Source organism: Python bivittatus, unplaced genomic scaffold, assembly GCF_059951505.1.
Source record: "Python bivittatus isolate LINGU-HERP-01145 unplaced genomic scaffold, Pbiv_v1 ctg000480_np1212, whole genome shotgun sequence".
NCBI lineage: Eukaryota > Metazoa > Chordata > Lepidosauria > Squamata > Pythonidae > Python > Python bivittatus.
In genome coordinates, this window is record NW_028277075.1 from 14,667,501 (window position 1) to 14,691,344 (window position 23,844).

General features: G+C 37.2%; 1 protein-coding gene across 9 annotated transcripts in view; it reads right to left on the reverse strand.

The window, feature by feature from the left end:
• The window catches only part of NPAS3 (neuronal PAS domain protein 3), a 758,559-nt gene that overhangs the window by 3,798 nt on the left and 730,917 nt on the right, over positions 1-23,844 (reverse strand). For all 9 annotated transcript variants that reach the window (XM_088145380.1, XM_088145381.1, XM_088145379.1 and 6 more), the window contains 4 exons: positions 22,207-22,313; positions 6,537-6,684; positions 2,368-2,483; positions 1-655 (listed from right to left, as the gene is read on the reverse strand). The exon at positions 1-655 is cut by the window's left edge and continues 3,798 nt beyond it. In XM_088145380.1, the coding sequence (XP_088001506.1) occupies positions 1-655; positions 2,368-2,483; positions 6,537-6,684; positions 22,207-22,313 (1,026 nt within the window). The remainder of the gene's footprint in view (positions 656-2,367; positions 2,484-6,536; positions 6,685-22,206; positions 22,314-23,844) is intronic.

Genomic DNA, 23,844 nt, shown 5'->3' on the forward strand with positions numbered 1-23,844 from the left:
GGGGAAGGGAAGTGCTCTGAGTTGGGGGGCTTGGTCATACTGTAAGGTGATTCATTCCTTGAGATTTCCCTGTTGGGTGGGTAATTCCAAATACTGCTATCATTATCAAAATTGATAGGTTCTGAGATCTCTGTTTTGATTTTGAGCACTGAGGCACTGTTTGGCGGTGAGAGCAGCTGGGGCTGATCCACCAATGCTGAGTCAAGCCCATTTGGACTTGAGGTGCTTGAGAGCCTTCTCCGGGTCATGCTGCCTCCTTTCTGCTTTTTCCTTCTCTTCTTCCTTTTTTGATGTTTGCTGGAAGACTGGGCATTTACTTCTCCTGCACTGTCTGAGTCCTTGGCACTGTCCGAGGTCAATGACTCACAGTTCTGTAGCCGCAAGTCTGACTCACTCTCCACGTAGCGCTCCACCTTAATCTGCATAGAACCAAGAGTGCCAAAGCTATCTTCAGGGGCCTTTTGATTCTCAAAGTCAGAATTCTCAAAGCTGTCATCACTGTCTCTGCTGTCCTGGTTGCTGGAGCTGTTCCCATCATCATTACAGTTCATTTCATTATCTGACTGATTGCCAGACTTCTTCCTATCGGATTCAGGATCTTCGCTGTTTTCCGAATGGTTTCCTTTTTCATCTGACTTTGAATTCTCATTGTCCTCTGAGTAGAAAGAAAAGTGAAAAACATCATTAAGAATAAGAATGTAAGATTTAGAGCCCACTTAGAGTCCTGGTTGTTGGTGAAATATTATTGCTAGCAATATTGCTGGCAAAGGCATTTTCTTTTAGGTTTAAAATGACAGTTTCACCAAGTATAAGCTGAGTGGCATTTGTCTATCAATTTAACTCTTTCCAGTTCAAGATTCTGCTGTTCAAAAAAACATACATGCTCAACCTGAACATCAGAGTTGTATTGTTGTTGTTGTTGTTGTTGTTGTTATTATTATTATTATTAGTATTATTATTATTTCTCCAACAATGAGAGTTCTGTGGGCAGGTTGCTAAAAATAAGTACAATCAGAAAAAATTAATAAAAACAGTAAAATACCATGCATAAACAGCACTAGCAAGATATTATCATCCATATAAAAGCCATTATTCCAGTACAGGGCAGACAGTCAAAATTAAAAGGACTTAAAGAAGAGGAAGGTCTTGGCCTGGAACCAATAAAATAGCCAAGTGGATGCAAGACATGCCTCCATAGAAAGAGCATTTTATAAACAATGTGTCATGGCTGAGAAGGCTCCTTCTCTGTAGCTTCCTGCCCAACTTCAATATGGGAGGAAGTAAGATGTTCCTTGGGATACGCTGGACCCAAGCCATCCAAGGCTTCAACAAGCAGCACCAACATTTCCAATAAGGTATGGAATAACACTTCTGCAGCTCATAAAACATTAGCATCATATTATCTGCCAGTCCTAGCTGCAGCTCTGTTTTAGGCTAACTAAACTTTCTGAGCCAGCTTCAGAGACATCCTCCCATAAAATGTTTGCAATAATCCAGCCAAGAGGTTAACACAGCACATAAGCTGGGCTCTTGCTATGCAAATAGGGTCAGAGCTGCTATGTGAATCTGAGATGACAGTAGGTGCTCTTAGCTGATGAGGTCACCTGGGCATCTCGCAACAGTGATAGATATAAGAATACTCCCAACTATATACAGTGGTACCTCGGGTTACGAACACCTCTCTTAACAAACTTTTTGGGTTACGACCAGCTCCGGCCGCAAAAATTTACCTCGGTTTGCGAACTCCGCCTCGGGGTACGAACAGGATACGCGGCCATTTTCCCTCCCGTGACACGGTCTGCGGCCATTTTTCCGCCCCTGACACGTGGTCCGCGGCCATTTTTCTGCCCCTGACGTGTGGTCCGCGGCCATTTTTCCGCCCCTGACACGTGGTCCGTGGCCATTTTCCCGCCCCGACACGTGGTCCATGGCCATTTTTCCTCCCCTGACACGTGGTCCACAGCCATTTTCCGCCCCTGACACATGGTCGTAGGGAGGGGGACTCCCCCTTCAAGCAATAGCCGTCTCCCTGTCCTCCATGCCAGAACGGATTAACGGTAATTACATTGAACCTTATGGGGAAATTTGCTTTGGGTTGCGACCAATTCGGGGTGCGACCAGAGTCACGGAACGAATTAAGTTCGTAAACCGAGGTTCCACTGTACTTGATTTTTCCAGAGTGCAATCTCCCCAAAACTGGCCCAGTGTTTATTACCAATTTCTATGAGAACTGTAAGCTCCACTTACAAGCTATAATTACAATTCCTAACTTGGCTGTAATGGTGTGAATACATTTAAAAATAAACCAAGAGAAAACATCCTTCTGTGATGCAAAAAAGTTACACATAAGATGAGTATTTACATTACCTGAGTTATCCTTTGAATCTGATTCTGAATCAGAGGTCTCAGAGGATTCAGAGGTTTTCTCTGGCAAATGTGGAAGCTGTGCAATATCCATCGGAGTGTCCTTATATTCTGGATTGCTTAAAAGAGAAGAGATGGCCAATGTAAGCATACTTGGAGTATGATAGTTCCCTCTCCTTTTCCCCCCCAAAACTCTCAACAAGCCGCAAACAAATAGAAAGGCAACCACTCAATATCCCACCTCTCTGGGCAACTAAGAACAATTAAAAACAATAAAATACAGTAAATAGCTAAAATCAATCAAATGTAGCCATGTAATGAAAAATAATATAGTTATTGAGGTTGTTTGTTGGTTTTACTTACAGAATTTCTATCTTGGTTTTTCACTATTAAAAATAATCCTTATCTGCACATTAAAACACAACAACACAACTGCATATCTTCTTCCGGTTCTTCATGCTTGAAGCTTTGGGGAACTTTCATTAATAATACCTTAAAAGTGTATGTCTTTTTTGTTCAGGTACTATCCATCAAAACAATAAATTTCTGTTGAGTAACTAAGGATACAAATACATAAGCATCATTTTCTCTATTTCTATCTTATATTATTTATTACCATCTTCATCATATGATGATCTCATCACTTATTTTGCATAACTCACAGAGGAATTGTTATTTACAATTTTTGGACTAACATATTTGAACTGTGCCATGTTATTAATCCCAAAGTCACATTCTCCTAGCCCAGTGATACTTCCCTACAAGTAAGCATGGAAACATGAACCAAGAACATGTAACAAGATATACAGTAAAACATTTCCAAACAACTAAACCCACTACATATCCCGGAGTGTGGTGTGAATGGGCAGCAAATTTACAAATAGGTTTGAATTTGGTTTGAGCCTGCTCATTTGTGCCTCAGGTGAGAACCCTGGGTTGGTTTGTTCGATGATCCATTGGTTTGTTTTCTTGGTTGTCTGTCATATTCTCAGGAGTCTTCTCCAACGCCAAAGTTCAAAAGTGTCAGTACTCTTCCTACCCTGCTTCTTCACAGTCGAACTTTTGCTTCTACAGAGTGTCACAAAGAATATCATGGCTTGCATGATTCTGATCTTTGTAGGGTTTTCTTTGGCTTTCTCAATTATCCAGTATGCATCAGAAATAATATTTATGTTCCTTGGCTTTTTTGAAAGACAGCTTGAACATCTGGCATCTCTTTTTCCATGTAAGGCTCTAATCTGCATTGGATGATCCTAAGAATTATTTTGCTAGCATGTGAAATTAAGGCTATTATACAATAGTTTGCACACTTTGTTAAGTCTCCTTTTTTTTTTTGGTATTGGAATGTAGATTGACCTCTTGGCCATTGTGTCATTCTCCAGATTTACTGGCATAGCTTGGTTAGAACATTTACTGATCCTTCTTCTGTTGCTTGCTATATTTCTGTGGGTAATCCATCAGCTTCCAACCTGGTAATGACCAGAGTGCTGATCTAACTTCATCTTCTTATACTAGAGGTTCTTGTAAGTAGGGTATATCTTCTAAGGTATTGAATGTTGATATCTCTACTGTACAGTATCTCAGTATTTTCCTTACATCTTTGTTTGATCTCCTTTGAGTAGATTAATATCTGCCAATTGGTGTATTTTAGCATACCAGTTTGAGGTTGGAACCTCCTTCTGAGTTCAGACTGAAAGACTTCCCTTGTTTTTTCATGTTTGTTTCCATCTTCAATGTTTTTACAGAAGCTGTAATACTGCTTCTTGTCTTTTCTAACAGCTCTCTGAAACTCTTTGTTAAGTTCCTTTCTGAGATTTTTGTTTTTCTTGGCTTTGGCTTCTCTTCTTAGCAATTTCCAGAGTTTGTTCTGATACCCAGTTTGCTTCCTTCTGTTTTTTTAATTTTTGGCAGTCTCTTTTCACATTCATCCTTAACAACTTCTTTAAGTTCATTCCATAGTCAATCATTTTATATTTTCTATCCATGTGGTTTTCTTAGTACAGGAGTGGTTTACCATTGTCTTCTCCCACATAGTTTGAATTGATGCCTTTGCTATTATGATCATCTACCTCCAGCATCTTACTGTATCACTGCTGCCCAACACATGTGCCTGATTGCTTTAGCTGGGCAGCTGGAATGACCTTCATGCCTTGGGTGACCCTGCTGGGAATATATACTGTTGGCATACACTTCCAATGCTCTTTGCTCATCCCTCCCAGGAACACTCCACCCCCTGCCACAATGAGGCAGCACATTTTTTGGGGGGCGGGGTGTCATTCAACACCTAAACCCTTTTTGACAAATGCAACATATATAGCTGGTTTATGAAAAACAAACCAATGAATGTTAAATTGAATATGGAATGCGCAATCTCTGTTTTTCTTGGATTCCAGGAATAACTGCAATTGGTCTTTCTCTATCTGATGCCACTTATTTTTTCCTCTGTGGCCTACTTTTCCTTTTTTGTTCTCACCTGGCAAGTGGCTGGGGAAGAAACAGGTCAACCTTGCTGAAGATCTTCATACCTGCTTTGCCCAGAGGTTTTGAAATTTTGAAAGTGGATCAAGGCTACTCATAGCTGTAGAGTCATCAGACATGCATCTTTATTGTACAATGTGCATGACTACTGAATAGGCAGAGATCTGCCCAGTCAGAATGGAAACAGGACTTGCATGTAGGACTTGCAGTAACTTAACCCGAAATATATTTTAAGAAAAAAGAAACTAAAAACTGGAAAGGAGAGATGATGCAGACTTTTTTTTAGAGAAGGGCAAGGTTGACTGCATGAAGTACTGAACATAAGCACTGAACAATGCAGTAGACTGCTGCTGCTGCTTCAAGTCCCTCTTGTTTTTACTGGAAAACCGGTCTTCAGCTTGCAATACAGAGGCCAAACCATGGGGGAGAGAAGGACAGGATGCTCCTATGTTATCCTATGCACATACTATGGAGATGTGTAACATAGGTGGTTTATTCAAGCTGCTGGCATGGGTATGTGTGTGCTAGTCCTTAATTATTGGGAAGCAATTTCAACTCCGATTTCCATTTATCATAATGGTAGGAAGGAACTGGGCTCAAAAGCAGAGAGCCACTTGCTATGTTAATTTCTCTTCCAACAACTGCTTGGAGTACTGAATAATATGTGATTCCTTCTTTATCGTCAGTTAAATCACAAGGAGACAAAACTGGAGTTACAGTCCCTTCTCCAGGAATAGAGGAAATGTGAGCTTTTTCTGAGCTCACTCCTCACATAATGACCTATCTTTTGCAAGAGGAAAGAGTAAAAAAAAAGGAATCACGTGGCCCATTTTTTCCCCCAATAATTACTTGTAAGTTCTCACTTATATTTCTCTATTTAAAATGGAAGCCTCTTAAACCCATTTAATAGAAATAAGCTTTATTTAAATCAACAAGAGTTCTGAGGACATAAGCTTAGGACCGATATGGCTCTGTGCACAATACTTTACCATTTTTATTACATAAATCCCTCTTGTTAATTTAAATAAGAAAATAATATGCTCCTTTGATTTCCATTATACAGACAATAGAACTGAGATTCAGGCATTTCTCATGAAGCATCCGGATAAAATAGGAGTCTTTCATCTCTACTGGTCACAATGTACTTCTCTGCATTCACCAAGAACTGAGTTCAGAAAGGCCCTAATGCTATATTTCTCAAGGAACAGCACACCTAATGTTCTCCTGTATACAATTCAGAGAGCTTAAAGATGATGATCTGGCATTTAATCAACATGTCTAATATATCTGGAAAGCAAAGGGGTGTGCAAATAAGAGTTTTAAGATAAATTCCACACTGAAAACTAAAACAGAGTATCTGAAACTGTAAGAGATTTGACTTCTTAGCACATAGGAACATTACCTCATGCCTTTATAAAGAATCCTCTGCTTGTCAACAGCATCAAGCTAACAAAGGTTGGCTATGAACCAGCTCTGTGATTAAGCCTGATTAAGCTAAAGCTTCACCTGGATTTAGGAGAATCCAGACTCTGGCAATCTATCCTATGGCCATGTTCCTATTATTCATTAGTACACATTAATTCTAAGCAGAATCACATGGAGTTCCTTGCATTTGTTCTTACACACTGTCTTTTCAATATGTCTCCTATAGTCACAACAAAAATGCAAATAATTGAAGTGGCAAAAAGATATACCTCAGAAGGTAATTGACCCAGATGATGTTCTTTTCATTTGCATTCTTGGCATTAATAGCGATAGTGGCACTAGACTGTATCCAAATATAGCCCCCACTTTTCTGCATCCAGCGGTAGTATTTTGTAACACACTGACCCTTGTTCAGCACTGAATGGAGGAAAACAAAAGGCAAAAGGAAAATCATTGGCATTGTACTCATACGGGATTGCTCTATATTTAAAAAACCACACAACACAGGTACAGAGAGATGGAAGGGTTTTGTCCCCTATGTTTCATAGAAAGCACAATTATAAGAACAATTAAATCATTTCTGGGAGCCCTGGAAGAGTTGAAGACGCTGCCTTGATTTGTAGTTTGATTTTAATCTGCTGTTGGCAGCTCAAGTGAGCAAGGGAAAAGCAATCAGAAGCAGGATTTGCTGTGGCTCATGAAACACCAAATCTGTGGACAATTCTCTCTCTCATGTGTGTATGTATGTATGTATGTATGTATGTGTGTGTGTGTGTGTGTGTGTATATATATATATGTATGTATGTATGTATGTATATATATATATATATATATATATATATATATATATATATAAACATATCTCACATACACACGTTAAATTTCTATGTGATTTATTCATAGCTGCTAGGTACTAAACCTCTCTGAGATTCTGGCTATTTGAAAGGTTTGGGAAGATACGGTACCCTAGTTCTTTGATCATTTCTCTTCATTGCAGGTGATATCAACTACTGAACTTACACATCTGTTTCTTTTGATCTTGTCAAACAGAATTTACAGTCTTCAGATGAACCAAATCTCCAGTGGTCATAGGAGGAATGTCTGTAGAGACTTGGCTTAATACCAGAGCAAAATAAATCAACCAAAGAACTGCAGAAGAAACTGTGGCCTAAGGGAGTTGTAGAATCAAGCATGTTAAGGCAAGAGTTCTGTGCAATGTCTGAAATAGAACCAGAAATGGAAGAACAAGCAAAAATTATAAGTTCTGTGAAATTCTGCTTAAAGACACTTCAGCACAGAGATGTTAAAATTTGTTTCAAGCCAGTATTTCCAAGCCAAATATAGTAATAGAGTTTTAGCTAATTTAAAACTCTTGAACAGTAACATATCACTTGCTAAAATAAGGAAGCAGCGTGTCTTTGGCAGAATACAGACAATGTGTTCAGTATTCATTTCTTCTTCTGGGCTGCATTTGTTCTCCATCCTGTAAATCTTGTGCACTAGAGGGCAGTGTGCATTCACATACATCTCCGCTTTTGGCATGTCCTTGTCTCCGTCTGCTAAAATGAAAAACCTCTAACTGCTGTAATAAATTTGGCTAAATTAGCTGCTAAATGGTTATCTCAAGTAATATGTATTTGCATTAATCATCTTGCTCTAAACCAGAACAAGCCAGAGTCCTAAAGACGTAGTAAATTCATATTGTCCATTTAATTATGGCTAATAAGTGCTTCATATACAATAGTTTCATGAAGTACATTTTGATTTTTTTTGGAAGAGGTGGGGGAAGTGGAAGAAAACAAGTCACTTTGAAGACAGGAAAAACTGTGGTTAGAACTGTTAAACTTTCAACTTAAAAGCTGGACTTTACCTTTAAAATTAGGCTGTACTTCCAGATTCAGAGAATGATATGCAAATATATATAATACCACCTAAAATTGGAAACCTACCTGGGAAGATACAAGCCTAAATTCATATTAGCATCACAACCTAGAAAACCTTTTCTTTTTCTAAAAGGCAACACGGGTGCAAATGCAAAAGTACAGGACACTCTTTTCTCTTTTGTTTTCCTTCTTTCTACCTACTTTCCTGTTGTCTCTGGGAACATTTGCTGTTACTGTCCCTGCTGTTCAAGATTCCCATCTCAAGGAGAAAGGCTGCAGTGGTTCTTAGACTTAGCTCAAAAGAGTTAGCTCAGGAGACAGCTAAAACCTTAGGTGCTCCTCTGCAAAGCTAGAGACTATGTGACGCAGTCTGTGTAACGACAATGGCAGTTAATCAACCCTTCTAGCAACCCAGCTACCAATTCCAGGCTACAATGCCACTGTCAGGATTTGTGTTGGACTCAGACACGTATACAGCAAGATGCATTCAGCCTCTGAGCTCAAGGCATACAGTACAAGCCCTCATAGTGGTCTTGGGGCTGAAGGGAGGTATAGTGAGCTGTTTTCGCTTTATAAAATAAGATACACATAAACTCAAGATGAACTTAGGACTCCTGGTGGAGGTGAATTGCAGGATAATTGGGCTCAGAGGATGTGCTACTTGATAGCATGTCTTCACTGGGACCAATAGCTTCACCCATTTTGCGGCTGAAGAAAAATAAGGTGCAGGCCATTGGCTTCCCTTGAACTTTTCACCCTTTTCTTGCCAGGGGAAGTTCTGTGCCTGCAGCTATTCTACGTTGTCTAAATAGTCTGGCAGGGTTTAGGACTTACTGGAGGCCTAAAACATTTTGTTGTTTGAAGCCCTGTCTTCTCATCTGCCAATTCTTGTCAAGGGCCAACACTTGAAAAGGTCTTCCCACATCATCCAGATCCCACTTTTGGCCTTCATATATTCTCCCAACCCTTTTCACCTTAGTGCCTGAAGCAGCTTCCTTTTGCACTGAAGATGTTACCTTGTTGGGTAATGAAACATCTGCAAGAAAACAATCAAACTCAGAGAACCCCAAGGACTCTGCAGATTCCCTTATTTTGCTCATGGAAGGGCTGTTCTTTGGACTACTTTGGGGCTTGACATTTTTGTCCTGTTAAAAGACAGTTTTATCTCAGAAATTTCAGGTATTGCTTCCCACTCCCATAATTCTCTCCTGCCCTGTCCTTCCTCTCTTTGGCATTCAGCATGTGCATTTGTGGCATACCACTTTTATTAATAAGGATTATATATTTTCCATATGCATATATATGAGAGAGACAGACATTTTATTTTGACTAAAATGTTCTGACTTTGCAATAAATTGGCTGAAAGGAAGCTTTGAAAGTTCAGTCAGTTCTTTTTTGTAGAAGTGGCAAACATTTGCAATTTGGGTTATAGTGTTTTGTAAACAAGGTAAAGTTGACCAGATTGATGCATTAATCAAAAGGGATCTTTGCTTTTGTGTATTCATGTCTCAGATATAAATGTGATACAATGCTAAACTGCAAAGATAAGCAAGAAGGTGTCAAAATGTGAACTTTTCTACCTGTGGTGTTGAGACATCAGTTTTATGCAAATTCTTCTGAATTTGTAATTGATTTAAGAATGGGAACAAGAAATAGGGGAACCTTTCTTTAAAGTTTTACTCTACTAGAATACCTCAATTTAGCAAAATAGTTTAATGATAAAGGATTTTTGATAACCTATTGCTAACAGATCATCTGACTGCACTTCTGTGGAAAAAAATGAAGATGGAGGTGTCAGAAAATGTGTTTCTTTCAATAAATTTAATATTTTGACTATTTACATTTACAGCTGCAATCTTTTGGGATTACGGCATACTTAGGATTAAACTATAAATCACTGATTCTCATGCATTCTTTTTAAAACACACAATTTTAAGAAAAAGAGAGGCAGTCAAAATTAAGATAAGTACCCTGTCAGGGTTACCCCATTCTAAAAGGCACTGGTAAGAGATCTAAAGAGTGCAGAAGGTTCATGCAATAACAAAACTGCATGCATTAAATGTTCTTTTTCAGGGCTCTGAAAGATCTATAACTTCTTCCTTCAGTAATGTATGCACTTCCTGAAAATGAAGCAAACTAAAGAAAGGAATTTGCTGGTTGGAAATTATTTTGTTTCACCTGTGTAGTAACTGCAAAATAATTACAAAAGAACATTTTAGCTTATTTGCTCTATCTTAACACTTATGGAAAATAAATTTTAGGGAAGGAAGTTTCCCTCTAATGGCAATTTTTCAAAGTGGTGTGATGAATCGTGAACAGAAGCCAACCAACATCACCCTTAGGAAGTCCGTATGTATGAAAAATGATGTGTGTAATATTATTAAAATATTTATCAGAAATGAAGAAGGTTAAGACAGTTCTCTTAGTTTCAATTCAGACTTGGTTTGTTTTCCAACAAAAGGAGAAAAAGAAGCAGAAACAACACATGAAATACTAGTACCTTGCAATGATCACCTAAATGTGTATTGATCCAATCAATTCTTTGTTGTTTTGATCATTTCATTTAGGCAGTGCCTGCCTTAATGTAACCAATTTTGGTTTTCATTAGGAAAAATAAGAAATGAGCTCATAATGTGTAATAGGAGTGATGGACCTAGGATATTTGCCTAATTATCTTGATTTTGAGTTAATTACACTCAAAAGGGGCAGATTAAATCAGCCTTCTCCAGCTTGATGCTTTCCATATGTACTAGACTACAACTTCTTAATTTAAAGACAACCTGGCCAATGTTAAGATTAAACAATTCAGTATTGGTGGGTTTATCTAAATCTGGACTGCAACAATCCAGACAATCACTAGATGAGATATAGATAAATTTAACTCATTTCTACCATCTAGTGGTCATCTAGATTTAAAACTTCAAAGTGTCATCTATCTATCTATCTATCTATCTATCTATCTATCTATCTATCTATCTATCTATCTATCTATCTACCTACCTACCTACCTACCTACCTACCTACCTACCTACCTACCAATCATGCTTGTAGAGCTGCCCATCTCACGTAGTGACACTTATATTGTGGTGAGATGTTTTAATCTGGATAATGTATAATTTGGAACTGATTTCATCTTTCAAATTTAAAACTGTGAAGAGGAGGTGTAAGTACAATGGTGCAGGAAAATCATCACAATGAAGATGTGATTAAACAAAAGTAAAAAAGCTGGCTGGGAATTATGAGAGTTTAGTACAACACATCTGGAGGGAAATAGATTGGAGAAGAGTCCTTTAGACAATGGGTAACCAACCTGATACTACACCTAACCCGTTCTACATTTGAAAGATATGCCAAATAAAAGACATGGAATTTCCAGGAACAATCTTTTCCTTGCAAGTAACCTTTTACATTATCTATACAATGCAGTCCCTAAAAGCAAACTGCTAGATTTTTACTGAATCTTTTTTATAATATTACCATTGTTTGGCCCATGGTTAGGGTACAAAGTAATAGGATATGATTATAAAGACTGTACAAAACCTTAGTCCAATAGTTTGTTGTATACTGTATACCATTTCTAAAAAAGAAATCCAGTTCTATTTCTGAATTTTGTTTAGACAGAAGGAATAGAAAGATAAATGCACAATCTTCCAAGCTATGAAATTCTCTGAGTCAAATAAAATGGATCAGTGTAAGTTTGTTTCAAGATATATGTTTTAAAGGAACATTTTCCCTGGTAAAGCTATTCTTAGAAATCAAAGAAAAACTTCTAAACAGCAAGTTGTGTTTTATAAGAAAGAAGTAATTTAATTCAGTTTGAAGAGGAGATGAAAAAAATCTTGTAACAAATTATGTCTTTTTAAAAAAAGCATTCTGTACAATAGAATCTTTCTCTATGTTACAAATGACTTTGAAACTTGGAGTATATTGTGCATTTCAGTAAGTAGATAATAAATATGAAAAAATGAGATCAGTTTATTTAAGGTCTCACATGAACACTGCTTTACAAAAGCCCTCATTATTCCAGGAAAAAGTTGGAGCATGCGTGCATGCCTGTTATTTACTGCTTTCACAAGAATAATCTTACAAATGGATGAGCTACAGTGATCCTTAGGTTGTCCTAATATGAAAATACTGTTAATTTATCAGGACGAGAGAGAGAGAGAGAGCGAGAGAGCTCTGCACTTAGTTCCACAGTTGAACACTTAGCTGTTAGTATCATTTCTCTTTTTACATTCACAAAACTGGCAGAGGAAACATGAAAAGGAATACTGACTCTTTAATCTCTTCTTCTCCACCTAAAGCCCAAGGCAAGCTGACAGAGTAACTTCATTCTGGAAACAGTAGTGTGGTTTTTTTTAAAGAAAATTTCTGGATTACTTTTTCTTCTGCTTTTGAAAACTGTGGACTATAGGGGAATAAACCTGGCATTGACTTAAAACAAGAACAAGTATTTTTATCTGAAAAGTTATAGTCCTTGATGCTTACAAGAAGGTCATTTTCAAAACCCATGGGGAAAATAGCATCACAGAGAGTGCACTAAGTGCCTTCCTTGCTTGAAACAGAGACAGCATTTTTAAAATATCAGCTCTCAGAATGATCTGCGTCTTCGATGGCATTTTTTTACTACGAATTTTGCAATTAAGTTAAGTAGCAAACATTTACAAATTGCTGCAGAGTATTTAGCAAACTTTTAGGATACATGATGTTTAAATAGAATTATGCACACAAAGCTATCAATGAATCATATAACACTCACTGGCTCTCCAAAAACAGACTGGATAGGGAGGGAGGGAGGGAGGGAAGGAAGGAAGGAATCATAGTTCTTCCTCTGACCTTTTCTCACAGAATCTTTGGCTTAAAGGATCTACCTAAATATAAACCTGGCCTCACTGAAGAATTGTATGTTCCATCCAGGAGAAGAATACCTATCCCTGTTTTTGCACCAGTTCTCATTTGCATGTTCCCCAAGGAACCACTGCCCAAATGATATACTGTATATCTGGTTCCATGGCTAAAATTTCCATTTTTTTAAAGAAACCCTACTAAATAATGATGAAAGGTTCAAAGTTCATTACCTTTGTAATTTATATTCTAATGTAGCTGCGTACAGAGTGGATACTGTTATATATTTATTTATATTCAATGTGAGTTACATTCTTACAAATTATCCTTCTTGCTTTTTTCTTCATTAATTCACAATTAACACAGCATCCACCAGGTAAGATTGAGAAATATATTTCCTTTTTCTTTTTGAAAGATAGAGTGATGGAATAATGACAGTCTTCTATCTTTAGAATGGGTTGTCCAATATCTGTGCAGGGCATTTACATTATGATTCTTTTTGTGCTAGGTAATGCTAAGTATATTAAAAAGCATTTTTAAAACCATGATAAACTTTTTAAAAACACCCACTGTTGTTTTGTTTATAGTTCTTCATTTCATATGCTGCATTCATTGCTATTGCTACTGCTGATTTTATTCTAGTTATTGCCTTGTTTTTATTATTATTCTGCTTATTATTCTATTTTGTTATGGGGAGATATATAAGCATAATATGACAAAATGTAAATACCAGCATATGGAGCATGCTGTCAAATAGAATAATTAGATAATGGAATATCTAAGATATGCTAAAAGAGGCTGCATGTTTCCATTCAGCAATTCTATGTGCATTTAATAATTCAGAATGGAACAGGCAGACTTGTAGATACAGCTATATAATTTTAGAACATGATCCTACACTGAAATTAACGGAGTTCAGAATGAATCTTAAATGAACTTGGCACCAGGATTTTATATATACAAGTTTAAATGTTCAAACAGATGCTGCAACTATTTCACAGATTTTCTACAACTAGAAAATATATATAAAGCTAGGTGAGAATTTGAAATAAGGACATGTCTCTCTATAAAATGCATTTTAAATGATCTAAAACATTTAGATTTCCTCATGTTCACATGAGATTCATTGAATCAATGACACACCAGTTAATTATGAATAAATTTCATTGATTTTGATGGGTCTTATCCAAGTAAGACTAAATCTAGATTCACCCTCAAATCCCTGATTTTAATGAATCTACTAAGCATGATTAAACGGAATCCAACCCATACTTAATATCTCATTTGACATGCTCACATACAGCAAATATTGAAAATTAAGAAATTATATAATATAATGGAAATTCACTAACCTTCACTTAAGCAGAGAATAATGAAAATAATGTGATAGAGATTAAAATATCTAATACTATCTAAATAACATTTCCAAAATGACTGACACTGGAAATTTAGATATTTATCCCACAAAAGAGAAAAAATGTTTTATGTTTAACTGAGCTAGTTTTACAAATACTCTGTCACTGGTAAAGTTTAGGCTAAATATATGTGTATTTCTTATTCTGTTTGTGAATTGCTGGAAATGTTGTAGAGCAATAGATTGGGACAAGGTAGCTTCAATTCCTCATTTCACTGTGAAAGTCAGTGGGCAACTTTGGAGCAACTATCTCTCAATTTAATTTATCTCACAGAATTGCTCATATAACATTATAATGAGGACATGCCTACTCCTCCTATGTGTGCCATGTAACACACACACACACACACACACACACACACATACACAATCTCCCCTCTCACCCCTATGGTGGTATGTGTCTTCCTCAATCTCAGGTCCTCTATAGTATCTGAGTTTGATACTCTGCAGTATCGTAGCTGTTCCCAGCACTGAACTCTTCTGGACAGAGAGCTCTGATGTTGTTCCTGGGATCTGTTGGAGCCACTCCCCCAGCTTAGGAGTCACAGCCCTGAGTGCTCCTACCATCACTTGGACCACTTTGGCCTTTACTTTCCACATCCTCTCTAGTTCCTCCTTCAGGCCTGGTACTTCTCCAGCTTCTCATACTCCTTCTTCCTGAAGTTGCTGTCACTTAGCACCACTACATCTATCACCACCGCTGTCTTCTGGTCCTTGTCTACTACCATGATGTCTGGTTGATTGGCCAGTACCTGCCTGTCTGTCTGGATCTGGAAGTCCCACAGGATCTTAGCCCAGTTATTCTCATGACCTTCTGTGGAATCTCCCATCTGGACTTGGGAGGGTGCAGATGTTCCTGTACATAATGCCAGCTACTTGGCTGTGGTGTTCAGTGTATGCTGTTCCTGTCTGCATCTTACACCTTGCCACTATGTGTTGGACTGTCTCTGAGGTCTCTCTGCACAATCTGCACCTTGGGTCCTGTCTATTGTGGTAGACCCCTGCTTCTATGGATCTGGTGTTTAGTGCCTGTTCTTGTGCTGCTATGATCAGTGATTCAGTGTTGTTCTTTAGTCCAGCCTTTTCCAGTCACTGGTAGAATTTCCCAATGTCAGCCACCTCAGCTATCTGTCAGTGGTACATCTCATGCAGGGTCTTGTCCTGCCATGGCACTTCCTCTGCTTGAACTTCCTCCCATGTCTGCTGCTGCCTCAGGCATTCTCTCAGCAGCTCATCTTTGGGTGATGTACTCCTGGATGCTCTGGGTTTCATCCAAGTCAGTGGCTTTGACACTCACCAAACCCGCCCACCCTCTTTCTGGCTGCTGTACAGTCTCTGCGTGTTGGACTTGGGGTGGAAACTTCTGTACATTGTGAGGAGCTTCTGGGTCTTCACATCAGCAGTCTCCATGTTCTCCTTTGGCCAGCTCACTATAGTGGCAGAATATCTGATGACTGGCAGGGCATATGTGTTGATGGAATGAATCTTGTTCTTCCCATTGAGCTGGCTTTTCAGGACCTGTCTTATCCTTTGGTGGTACTTGGATGTTGCTGTCGTCCTTGCCTCCTCATCGTGGTTCACATGTGACTGTGGGATACCAAGGTACTTGTATACATATGTATATATACAAGGTACATATTGTATATATACATACAAGATATTTGTATATATATAAACTGATCATCACTGTTTTGTTTTCAAATGAACATCCAACTTTTAATCCCTTTTTATGGCTTTGGTGGTATTTAGAGTTGTATCCAAGGGCTGCAAGAATGCAAGTCAGTTTTCACAGTCAAGCTTTGCCTTCTTACTCTGGCAGTCACCCATACCTTGGGAAATACATGGGCATTGCTTCAGGTGGCAAAATCTCTGGAGCTGGAAATGGTTTCAAGGATGTCTCATGATGCCTTTTGATTTTAGATTGCAGTAATGCAACATTTGGCATTTCAGACCTATGTACGTGCTGAAGATATGCAGGTTAATTGAACAGAGCAACTAGCTTTTGCCAATGTTCCTCCTGTAAGGTACATTCATTTTCAGTTGTTGGGCTGACTTCAAAGTTAGCATGCTCAAACATCATCTAAACACAAGACACACTATCAAATAGTATAAAAGCAATCCCTTTTGCTTTGGTGATTATAATCAACTTGTATAACAGTTGACATTCATTTGTATATTTTAGCATTTCACAGGACCCACAGAATGCAATACTTTGACTGGAATCAGTTTGATTTCTTTTATGATTGGGGATATTAAGCACTACAAAAGCACTGAAATTTTAGTCTGATTAGGATTAGAATTCCTTCATATCAAAATGCTTTGTTTTTCTCCCTACAGTTTTACTAATTGTGTGCTACTTGACTTTGTGGAATTCTTCCACATTATGATAGCAAAACTAGTGAAATGAGATTTTATTGTCAAGAATGATCAGCTATTCCATCTTTTTAAAAAAAAAAAAAAAAAAATTTAACGTTATTAAAAGATATATATTCATGTAAATATGTGTATCTGCAAGTATACATATCTGTATCTATAGATGATACACACATATATAACTACACACACACGTATAACTTAAAAAGACTTTTTTTTTTAATCTTGGAAACTGAACCAGCAAATAATAATAACTGTGAATAGAAATTTTCAAATGAATATACACAAAAGCCATTGTGTATGTGTAACTGACTGTAGGGGAAAAAAATCTCTATATTGAAGGGCAAGATCCTTTTGAAAATGGGAAGCAGCATGAATAAAGTGATAGTAAAGCTGGTTTTTTTTTTTTAAAAAAATCTGGATTGTTTCAGCTATTGGAAACTAAATCAGAGCATATCAGAGAGAATGCTCCCAAATGTAGTCATCAGAGACCTTTGCTTTATGGAAAACAAACTGCTCTGGCTGCTGTTCTTAAGGAATTGTGTTTCTTATAGCTGTAAATCAAGTCCTGAAGAAATGGGATGACGTTCTCTGAGCAATAGCTGAGGGTGACAAGCATCTTTTTGTCAGTGTCAGGTTTATGAATTTAGACCTCAATTAAGATTCCAAAATGAAAAAGCACATATTATATCTGTAGCTACACAATCGAGTGACAGTTCCCAAAAGCAATATATATCCATCTTGAAAATCCTGGTATATCATCCTATATTTGTCCAGAAGTATATTCATGACATTTTCTAGAGGTCTTAACTCCTCTACGTCCTGCCTGGATTTCCAGCCAGAAAATGTTTGATATTATTCTTCAGTGAACATTACTATTTTTTTCAATTAATTGAGGAGATATATGTGTCTATACTATGTGACAACCTTTTATTTTTTGAGTAGTAAATGGATTTGCTAAATCATAACAAGGCAACAGTGTCACCCAATAACATAACATGGTTACAGTTGGGTTTTCATATATTAATGGAAAGAAATATGTTTATTACGTTTTTTCTCTTTTACTGATATTGGTGTACAGATTTAAAAGGAGGTTAAAATGGCATCTTTATGTGGAGTTGATGATAGGGCCCCAGTCTTCAAACAGCTTATTCCAGAGTAGTTTCCCAGAGTTAATCCCAATGTTATTGTATGATTACCCTGTGGGAGCTCATATTGTTGAAACAAAGCAACCAGTGAAATGCACAACTTCTTCTTCTATATGAAGGAGAAGAATTGAATGCAAATGAATTCTACCATTTGTACGGGTAAATGTGATGCTAGGAGTATACAAATTATATTAATGAAATGTCCCAAATACTCAGCAAAACATTTAAGCTCAATCACTGGTAGTTAAGCATATAGTGTAGGCATACAGTGTGCACTCTGTTTAGAAAATCATACATCAAGCAATAATTAATCATTGTTAAAGCTATGCTATCACTTCTTTGAAAAAATAAGCAAACTTGTTTATACTCAAGATTTAAGATTGGGCTTCATTTGCAGACCATATGTTGCTATGGCTTCACCAGTTATTTTACACAGAATAGAAACATGAACAATGAACCATATGAACATCAGCAGAATAGAAGCCTTTAAAATATGGATTTAGAGAAAATTACTTAAAACTTTATGGGATAAGTGTATATGAAATGAGACAATTTACCACTGAATGGACAAAGATAACAAAACTGAATACCACCAAGAAAACTGGAATATTCAGGCCACATGACATACAATGAGAAATCCAAATTATTTCAATTAGTTATAAAAGGAAAGATTCAAGGAAAACAGAGAGCTGGAAGATGATGCACATCCTGGCTGAAAAATCTAAATATGCAGTTTGGTAAAAATACAATGTTCTTTTTTTCGGACAGTAACAGCAAAAGAACAAATAATGCTGATTGTTGATAACCTCTGGTAGGAGATACTAAAAGAAATATAAATATACATTACTGTCCAGCTAATTATATTATAAGCTTTCTGAACTAATGGGCATCTTTCTTCCTCAAACTGTTATCCTTATGATGTATTGCATTACAAGTTCCAGAATTTCTGGCTGATATGGCTGCTGATACTTTATCTGGAAATACAAAGGCTTATTTTAAAGCACAGCCAGTGACAACCTGAGAGAATAATGAGGAATAAGCAGAGAAGTCCTTCTACTGCAGAAGGAAGGAATTAATTTAGATGATGTTAAAGGCTGATCTACATTTCCCTTGAGGTGAGGTGCGGGGTGTGTGCAGAGGATCATCCAAATCCACAGAGCCTTCTGCAACCTTCCTCCCAGACACCCAATTTCCCACTCGCCCATCCCTCTTTTTGGCTGCAGAGGCTGGCAGAAAGACCTCTGGGAAAAATGATGTTAGAGTTTTACCATTGAAGTTGAAGTCCACTCTCTAATTTCAAGGGAGAAAATCCGTAAGCTTAAAGTCCTAAGATTTTTTATTTCAATACACAGAATGGAAGGAAGGAAAACAGATAGCATTTCATGCAAGGATACTGCTGAGTGATGTGGTTTCATCTTTTAAATGCTCTGCCAAGGAGTTTTGCTTGATTCTTCTTCTGCTATTGGTTAAAACCCCATTAAATTAAAGCAAAAACTTCATAGAAAACAAAAGGTGTTTTAGTCCTGGATTCATTCTAGTTTTACATAACTTTTCTGCTCTTTTTTCCCCCTTCCTGTAACCAGTGCATGTTATTGAAGGATTACAAACATTGATGTGTTTTTAAAAAAATGTGTTGCTTTTCAAAAAGTAGTTAAAACCCCCTTTTTTCCTACTGTGCCTCTGTCCACATGTGACTGTGAGCACTCATCTTAGTATGCATAATAACTGTGTTTTATTTTATTGTTTTTATTATTTTCTTGTTTTCCTGTCTTGCTATCTAGAGTCTCACGGCAGGGGTTTACAAATATTTGTAAATAAATAAAGGAAACAAATAAATAACATTATAAATACAATTGTGATCATAAATACAAAGAAGTTTAGAGAGAAACTGAGGCAGGATTATTGGTGCAACAACTGGGGAAAGGATTTTTAAGAACAGCAGAAACTTCATGGAAAATGGTAGCTCAGTGCTCTGATAGAAAGCATCACAAAAGTGATTTAAAGAAACAGAGCATTGTAATATCATTATGGAGAACTGTTGTATATTCATAGTTATAACATCATAATTATGAAATAATTCAGCTGTGGATTGTACAAAAGCAGACAGTTAAATAAAACAGCAAGAAAAGGCTTAACGTGGACATGATTAAATAAGAGAAACAGGAAAGGTCTCAAGGTTTTACAATTATGAGAAAATCTTCTAATACTAGAAATCAATGTTCATTCATTTAGTTATTTATTAAATGTGCAGCTAATACCTGGAATACTTTTTACAAATAAAAAGTATTGCAGATATTAGCTAAGATAATTAGCTATTAATTAGGGTGGTAAGGAACTGGGGTTATTAATTCCAATAATCAATCTCAATTCCATTAAAATCCTTTAAGCGTATACACACATGATTGGTTCAGACTCTGATTTGGCAATTCTGAAAATCTTTTATTTTGCTTAATTCAGAAGCTGTATTCAAGTCTTTATATTTCCCACAGTCAACAATGATTTCTTTTTGGTTTGACAGAATTGGATAAACTTTTCAGCAGGTAGCTTCTGAGTGGATGATTACACTAACTCAGATGTTTGTTTTTTCAAATAGGAAATTGCTGAAATTTTTAAAAAAGAAAGTTATTAATTATATTGATAGGCAAAGTTGCCTTTCCTAAGGGAATCATACTTTCACATTTCTTCAAACATTTCTTCCCTCTAACAGAAATCTCAAGGTATTTTACAAATATGATTAAGTTCATATTTACAAATATGAATAGGTTCACCAGAATATTTAGATGTTTTAGATTTATATTACCGAGGTAATAAATGTACCAATATAGTAATAGAGAAGTAAATGCTATACTATTATGTGATTTATTTTGTTAGCTGTTGGTATATTATTGTATCCATTTATTTCACTCTGTTTCTGTTTTTTTTTAATTTTGTTGGTCATTGACTGAATAAGTATCATTGATTGACTGAATAGGCTCACTGGCTTTTGTAAAATTCCAATTGGGGTGTGTGTGTGTATGGGGGGGGGGGAAGCAGTCTCCAAAATAGCACAGATCCTAATAGTTATTAGGAAAATAGCCTACAAGACAGGGTTAGCCTTATCTGACAAACTTTAAAAATGTCAGATAAAAAGGTGTAGGCTTTGTGGAAGAAGACTTTTAATTGGGAAAGGAATACTTTGTTTCCCTTCCTTATCTTGATGGGGTTCTTTTTGAGAATTTGTATGAAAATGGTGTAGGTCACAGCAGTTTCCCTAGACAAGAAATATGCTTAATTTCAGAAGGATCAATGAAAGAGTTAGGGAGTTATGGTAATTAGAGCAGAGTGTAATTTTTTGTGTGTGTGTACTAATCAATTAGCACCAAAACCACAGGAAGCATGACAGAAGTGGGTAATAGCTGTGAGGCATACTGGGACCAGAGGCAGAATGCTTTGAACTTTCACTATTTCCAGTCCATTTACAAGGGCACCCAGAGGATAACTTGATCTCCCCTGAGCCCCCAGAGGGTGGCAATAAATAAATAACGCCCCCCCCCCCGAAGTTCCCCAGGTCATATTTCCCATGCTTAACAATAGCGGTAACTCTTCCCTTCTTTGGTGGCCATCCAGCCTAATTGTTAGCTGCCGAAGGTGTCAAGGCAAAAGTATTTGTTGCTTAATGACAGGTGGATCACTTATTATTGGCAAACAAGGTCAACCGTGCACCATGACATCACAATGTAAGCCCTGCCCCTTTTATGTCTGCATCACAATGCTATGTGCAACTATGTAAGAGGCAGGGCTTGCATCATCATTTGCTTGCCTGCTTTGATCTACTTTGTGGACAGTTTTGCTGTATCTGCCCCATCCTCGGCTAGGATCATATTAAATATTGCTTGATTTTGTTGACCTGCTCTAACAACAATGGGTTTTAGGTCTATCCCATTAAGGTAACTTTTATCATGTCGACAGAATTAATTACTATACTTATGCTATGCTTTGTCACATGAACAGACGGATCTTCTGAGTTCAATTTTCATGCAGATATTTCAAAACTTCTCATGCACAAAAAAACCTCTTCACATTCTGTGATCAGAGATTCAGTTTGATTTGAATTTATCAGGTTCACATTTGAACATTCACTAATTGCCTTAGTAACAGAGGATTATATGTATAACTAAATCATCCACAAATAAATTCAAAGAGAAAATATAGTGGCCCATAGATTGGACTGCAAGTATTAGTTCAGTTGCACATTGTAACAGTAAGGTAATGATTTTTATAAGACTAGAGTACTTACAGTCTAAATGACTGTGCCTGATCCCTTCCACATCTTCAGCATGAATGAAGTGGTAACATCTTTTCCCTACGATATCTACAGGGGTCAGATCCATGTAATCGCTAATCCTATAAAGGAAAAACAGAGCCTATAAACTGAGAAAGGGGGAAAATACAACAATGAAATGTCTTCCAGTCTGATCCCAAATTTATACATCTGCCCGGAAAACCATCCCTTTGATGACAATTTCATGTTATTTTGTTGTGCTGGCTCAGAAGCTGGCATTTCCCCAACCCATAGTTTTATCTACTAACAAGAAAATCCCAAATTCAGTTTCTAAAAAGAGACATATAAAACTTCTGTAATATTGCTGCTATTTATTTTCTTTTATGTCTGTATGCGTGTCTTTGAATCAATCTTGACGCCTGGGGACTACATGGACACGTCCATGCAGTTGTGTTAGAAGCATTTTCAGAAGTAGTTTACTGTTGTTTTTACTTGGTTGTCTTTGCTTCCTAGGGTTGAGGAAGAATGACTGGCCCAAAGTCAGCCAGTACTTCTAGTCCAGCACCTTAAACACTAGGGCAGTTTGGCTTTCTTTATTCTCATATAAACACTTCTATAATAAACCCCAAGTCAAGCTAAGATAGCCGGCCAGCCTGCCTGCCTGCCTTCCCTCCCTCCCTGCTGAAGCCAGCCTGTTTGTTTTAACAAATACAAAACCAAATTGTCCATAGGTCCAGCTTTAACAACAGCCACAAAGATAATAGGATTCCTTAAAATACAAAGCTCTTCATTAAAAGAGCAAGATAATTCAAGGTTACACAATAAAGTAAGAACATGTTATGCTTATGCAAAATGATTAGAAACATCTTTCATTTCAACAGATTGGTCTTCTATTGAGTATATTCATGAAAAAAGGCTCTTCAACTGTTTCCTGGCACAGAGTCCAAATTGACATTTCAAGCAATATAATTTAAATGCTGAGACATACAGATGCCTGAGGGTGTTATCTTTTTTGGTTTTATTCAGCTGGGAGCTCTGCTTTCACTCCTAGCTCTTTTAACTGGGACTTTGTGGTTTACTCTGTGCAGAAACTTTAAAATCCTTTCAGTAGCCTTTCCTGCTCTATGCTCTGCTCTGCTTCTCTCTGTATGTGCGTTTCTCTTATTGATTGTCCAGATGTCAATGTCCTCAGGCGTCTGTGTTAAAAAAAAATCCTCCCAAATTGAAAATCAGGAGGGCGAATTAGCCTGGTCAGCAAGACACTGGGTTCTTCCACTTGTTTGGAAGATGTAACTCACAGTTATGTTTTAAAAACAGTGTTCTCACACTCACAGAATGTACTGGGACTATATGGGGACTTTTTGTCACTAGGATTCTGAGAGAACTCTTTGCAGGATTGTTCTTGTAGGGCAGATGGGTAATACTGGGGATGAAATAGAGCTATCAAAGTACATTCAGGGTTCACACACTCAGAGTACAGGAGATTACTGGCACACAGCTAGTTCCCACAGTCACTCTGAGAGACAATAAGAACTTAGTGTGACTAAAAAAAAAATTAGAGCAGATTAGGGAACTACCTGTCAGGTTCTCACCACCTGACAAAAATCAGATACTGAAGTACAGTGGGTTTTTTTTTTTTTTTTAATTTTTAGT